Source organism: Entamoeba dispar, genomic scaffold (assembly GCF_000209125.1).
Source record: "Entamoeba dispar SAW760 scf_1105229462077 genomic scaffold, whole genome shotgun sequence".
NCBI lineage: Eukaryota > Evosea > Mastigamoebida > Endamoebidae > Entamoeba > Entamoeba dispar.
This window is the reverse complement of record NW_001855012.1, coordinates 1-5,915: the sequence shown is the minus strand read 5'-3', so window position 1 is coordinate 5,915 and position 5,915 is coordinate 1. Positions and strand designations below refer to the sequence as shown.

The 5,915-nt window shown below is 22.5% G+C and overlaps 2 protein-coding genes across 2 annotated transcripts, besides 10 other annotated features; one reads left to right on the top strand and one right to left on the bottom strand.

The window, feature by feature from the left end:
- EDI_162320 (AP-2 complex subunit alpha, putative) lies at window positions 1–2,834 on the bottom strand (the record flags this gene model as incomplete). Its single annotated transcript, XM_001739276.1, has 1 exon — window positions 1–2,834. A coding segment is annotated over one exon (2,834 nt), but the record flags the coding sequence as incomplete, so codon positions are not given.
- Window positions 2,128–2,157: a sequence feature (AT_rich).
- Window positions 2,244–2,269: a sequence feature (AT_rich).
- Window positions 2,372–2,392: a sequence feature (AT_rich).
- Window positions 2,637–2,673: a sequence feature (AT_rich).
- Window positions 2,835–2,864: 30 nt separating the features above from the next.
- Window positions 2,865–2,911: a microsatellite.
- Window positions 2,912–2,967: 56 nt separating this feature from the next.
- EDI_162310 (uncharacterized protein) lies at window positions 2,968–3,651 on the top strand (the record flags this gene model as incomplete). The annotated part of the gene is made up of 1 exon (XM_001739275.1): window positions 2,968–3,651. The coding sequence occupies one exon, from the start codon at window positions 2,968–2,970 to the stop codon at window positions 3,649–3,651; it is 684 nt and encodes a 227-aa protein (XP_001739327.1).
- Window positions 3,305–3,360: a sequence feature (AT_rich).
- A 417-nt stretch (window positions 3,652–4,068) lies between the features above and the next one.
- Window positions 4,069–4,120: a sequence feature (AT_rich).
- A 515-nt stretch (window positions 4,121–4,635) lies between these two features.
- Window positions 4,636–4,670: a sequence feature (AT_rich).
- A 93-nt stretch (window positions 4,671–4,763) lies between these two features.
- Window positions 4,764–4,890: a sequence feature (AT_rich).
- A 313-nt stretch (window positions 4,891–5,203) lies between these two features.
- Window positions 5,204–5,259: a sequence feature (AT_rich).
- The last annotated feature ends 656 nt before the right edge of the window (window positions 5,260–5,915 follow it).

Genomic DNA, 5,915 nt, shown 5'->3' with positions numbered 1-5,915 from the left:
TCTTGAGCTCTGACATAAATGCACGCCTTATTTGAAGCAATATTAATTTCAATTCTCAATAAGACATAAATATTTTGGAAAGAAGGGAATGAAGAACAAGCAACAATTTGTTCAGGTTTCACATCTAAACAAATAAATCTCATTCCACCAAGAATTGTTGGTAAATCAATCGTATTGTTTTGTTTCATTTGAACAATACTTTTCTTTTCAGTGGTATTACCAATAGTATTCCAATATTGCATAAAAATATTTGGTTCTAATGGTTCTTGAACAAGGAATGCATTTACAGTTAATGGGAGTGAGAATGCAATTTTATTTTTAATTGAACTTGATTTATATGTGATATTAATTATTGGGGATTGATAATAAAATCCAGAGATTGTAAATTGAGCAATAGATTGAATTTGACTTTTAATTCCAATTTTTCCATTATATTCACCAGAATTACATGTTAATCCATTTGGACATTCAATGATATAATTTAATTCAACTTCTTCTGAAATTCTATTTCCAAAGAATAATGCAAATTTACATATTGGTGATTCTAATGCACTTTTAAGTCCAATTTGGATAGTATCATCTTGATATAATACTCCTTCAAATGCTAAAATTAATTTGTTATGATTATTTATCATAATATTTTCCATTTGTTCTTTAATATTATGACATACACATCCATCATATTTTTCTGTATTTTCACTTGGTTTAATATTTATTTCTTCTTTAGGTTGTTGTTGAATTTGATTTATATCAGATCCACCAAAATCAAATACATCATTAGGTTGATTAGAGAGTTGTTGTTGTTGAATTGATTGATTTAATGAAGAAGAAGAAGTTATTTGTTGATTTGTAGAAACTGGAGAAGTTAAAATATTAAATAAATCATTATTCTTTGGGACTTCTTCTTTCTTATTTGGATCAACAACACCAAGTAACATAAAGAGATCATCATCTCTATTTGTTTCTTTTGTATTTCTAGAAACAACATCAGCACTATTTTCTGTTACTGTAACTTCACCATCAACAATTTTTCCATCATTACCTTCTTGTGAACCTTCCCAAGGTGGAATAGGTTCAAATACAATAGGTTCTAATTCATCAATAGAAGTCATAAACAAATAATCTTGACATCTATCAGAGATTTCAGCATCACTTGATGAAGAATATTTAATAAATAAAGATTTAATTTGATCTCTTAAACAAGGGAAAGTAGCATGTAATTTAGCAAATGCAGATAACATAGTTAATTTAGTTTGATAACTAACTAATGGGTATTTATCATTTAACATATCAAAAATATTTTGTGCAATTTTCATATTATCTTTAACAACAAGACTTCCATATTCTCCTAAGATATAACTTGAAATTTTAATAAATGCATCTTTCCAAGCAACTTCTTGAAGATATTTATAAGTAGCTTTAGCAGCAAATACTTGAACACTATCATTATTAATAATAATACGAAGAATTCTATTTAAAATTTGATCTCCAATATAATCACCAGAAACAGCAGTTAATTGTAACATAATATCAACATACCATTGTGGTGTTTTAGCAAATTTTTCAGCAATTAAACAAATTTTTACAATAACTTCTTCTCTAATAGTTAAATCTGAAACAGGAAGAAATCTTAATAATTCTGTTAAAATTTTATTACAACATTCATTATCACATACATCAAATAATACTTGAAGTGCTCTTCTTTTTACTGAAATATCAATTTCTCTTAATGAATCAATCATTTTTGAAAGATATTTTTGTACTTCTTTATCACATCCAACAGTACACATTGAACACATTGCATCTAATGCTAAATATCTTAAATTTGTTTCAGTAGCATTTAAATAAGTTCCAAGCATATTAACAATTTTTGATTTAGTATTTTCTGGAAATTCAACAAATGGAGCAAGTTCTATAATTTCAAATAATATAGAAAACATTGCATTTCTTGTATTTTCACTTAATTTTGCATCACATGTATCTATTAATGATTTAACACAATCAGAAAGATAATTTTCTTCAGCTCCTTTCTTTGGTGTAATATATCTTAATGTTCTTAAAATACGAACTTGAAGCCATGGAGATGGTACTGAATGATAATTATATTCACTTGAATAATCTTTATTCATTAATTTAGATAATATATTTAATAATTTACTTGTTGCATCTTCCCATGATTTTGGATCTTTTTCTACAATAACTAATAATATCATTACTGCACATGATACAAGACATAAATCTGGATTATTTAATAATTTTAATAATTTATCATGAAATTCTGTATCTAATTGAATAATTGTTGGATTTTTTAAATAAAGATGTTTTAGTGTTAATGCTGCTTTTTTTCTAACTACTGTAGGAATAGTATTACTAAATAAAATATTTAAAATATCTGGTCCTAATGTTTCTACCATTTCTTTATTCCCAATACATGATATAACATTAAATGCACAACATTGATTTAATGGATTTGAATCAATTAATTCTGCTCTTAATGTATTAATAACTAATCTAGTAGCTTCATGTTCTTCATATAATAAAATACTAATAGCTAAATATCCTACTTGTTTATCTGAAAATTTAGGTGATGTTAATAATTCTGTAATAATAGGAATTCCAAAATCAACATCATATCCTAATATATAAATATATAACATTTTTAATATATATTTTCTTCTTCCATGTCCTTTTAATTTTTTTCCTGTTTTAAATTCCATACGAATATGAGCTAATTCTTTATCAACTGATTTCCTTTCTTCTTCTGGATTTTGTGATCTATGAATTTCTTGAATAAAATTATGAAGTCCTCTAAGTGTTGTTCTTGCTAATTCCATTTTCTTGTTTTCTATCCAATAAATTTTAAGTTCTTTTTTTTTTCTTTTTTTTCTAAATTTTATTTTTTTTTATTTTTGTTATTTATTAAAACTGTAAAATCATATTTAATCAACTTATTCTTTTCAATATTTAATGTCCTCAATCTCTGAAAATTCTATAGAAACACAACTCATTAATAACCAACAAGAGACACAACAAAATAAAGTATTAACTAATTATATTCAATTTTTCAGTAGATTATTTATTATTAAAAGAGTAGTTAAAGAAGATGATTTAATTCAATCAATCCAAACACATTTTAATACTCTTTCAATTTCTTCTATTATAAGAGAACTTAATCAATCATTTCAAGCATTACATATGGAAATACGTAGATCTATTGATCAAAATACTGGAGATTATGTTTATGTATTAATAACAACAAGTCTTGATGAAATAAATCAAATTGCATGTATATTTGATCAAAATGATTTAAAAAAAGTAAATGAATTAATAGAATTATTAACAAATAATAATTATAAAATACAAAGAAATTCATTGGATGATGAATATGATTCTGTTTGTAATATATTAATCGAACTTAAGTATCTTAATGAAATTTCAGGAATACTTACTTTTGGACCTTGTTATTTAGTTTCAGAAGAAGCATCTGAATTAGAATTACCTCGTTGTGAAATTTGTAATTTACCTGGAACAATGGGAACATTTTGTCCAAATACTACTTGTCAGACCTTTTATCATTTGTTATGTTTAAAGCGATTAGGAAGAGAAAACCATATATGTTCACATTGTAAAACACATTTAGATTATAATTGATTGATTTTTTATATCTTAATTTCTTTTTCTTCCTTTAATTCCAATTGTTTTTTTTTTAATTTCTTTGACTTAGTATTCTCATTGTTGTCATTCTAAATTATATTCACTTTTATTCAATCTTCTTTTAAACTTCGATTCAAGAAATAAATGGTTATTTAATAATAGTCATTTCTTTTGTAAACTATAACCATCTTATTCTCTAATCATTACTATCTTTTTTCATGTTATTTCGTTAAGACTACTATCGTGAATAAAAAGAATCTTACTGAAACTACTGAGTGATTCTTTTTATGAAGGTTTTAACTCTTGTACATTTCATTGTGATTTAGATTGTTTCTGAATAGAACTGAATGAGTGTTTTTGATATTAAAACTGAAATTAACTCATATGTACTTATTCAAGTATGTCACAATAACGAATAATATACTTTTATAAAAAGATAATTTTAGAATTGAAAAAAAAATAATTTCTTGATCTCTTTTTAGTTTACAATCTTATCCATGTATTTTTATAATAAAATAGAGTAAGATTTCATTTTGATAATTCTTTTGATTCTTTTGGTGATTTCCAATCAAGCATTTGACTGTGAAACTAATACTACAAATATTTAACTATCTAAGTGTATTAATTCAACAATAACTTAAAAGTTCTATGAATTATTAAGAAATAACAAAGAAAGTTTTGAAATAGCAATACCTTTAAATTGTATTTATAACTTTAAGTCAAATAATTAAACTTTGATTCTATTAAAATATGTCTTTATTCTCAAAAGAATTGGATAATTAATAATGTTTCAATGGTGTAGAATATGACAGTTTTCTTATCAATATAAGATAATATTGGTTTATTTTTATAATTATGTTATCTAAAATCAATATTATATCATCTTCTGTTAATAAACATAATATCATTGATAATTTTGAGTTTGAAAATAAGAGAATTAAATTAGAACCAAATAGAATTGAAAGGATGTAAAAACATTACTTTATTTAAAAGTTATGTATTATTTATATTTTTAACTCTGAATATTTTTAGTGATAGTAGTACTGTTGTTTAAAATAACATATTGAACAATAATGAAATAAATAACAATACATAATGATTTTATCATGATTTATTCTATTATAATAATTGATTATTTATTGAATAAGGTTAATATAATATTTTGATTTATTTGTAATTTACTAGATTGATAAGTATTATTTTTACTATTAAAATGAATAAATGTTTATTTTATATCAACCATCATTAAATATTGAATGGATAAAAAGATATATAAATGATGGTGAAATTATAATGAATTCAAATGAATAACATTTAAAATAGAAAGTTTATAACTTTAATATGATGAAAATCAAGAAATAGAATAACATTACTTTTCTTATTTATTTTATGAAATAGAGTTTTAATACAATTTCTTTGAATAAACAAATAAATAGATACATATGGTTTAATGAAAATGAAACAAACTCATTCTAGAATAATTATAAAACAATATATTCTACTGTAATTATTCTTAATAATGTTATAATCAACACGTAAATATCATAACTAAAATACAAAATAAAATGATAAATTTTAACAATTCAATATAATTTAGTTTATTATCTACAATGACATTTCATTTAAACACTATTTCATAATAATAGTAATGAAACACATTTACAATAGTTATTTGTTTCATTAACATTTAGTATAATTATTAAGTTGTTTAAGTATTTATAAAATTGAGAAGTATTTGAATAGATTCCATCAAGAATATTTTTATCTCCTAATAATAATTTTAATATTGTTTATTTCATTTAGTATATAACAAATGAGTGAGTCTTGTATAAAATGGTATATAATGAATATTATAAATTTGAATAATACTAAAAACAAGTTTTACTTTGTGGAGTAAATAAATTAATTGAAATCATTTTTATAAGTAATGAATTCTTGACAAAATATAATGTTCAGATGAACTTATGTATAAAATAAAGAAATATTTAACAGTGCAATAGAATTGAAGTTCAAAAATTTACATATTGGATATAAACAATTGAAATATCAAATCATTTGAAGTAAATTACAATGTAGTAACAATTCAATAATAATCATATCCTTTTAACTAATAGTATAACAAATCACATTTATTATGATACTAGCAATGAGTATAATAATTTAATGAAACATTGATATGTTTCAAAATTGAGGATAATATTTTATTATCAATTATGATTTATCTATTGTTTAAAAGTATTATAATCAAATGTGTATTCCAA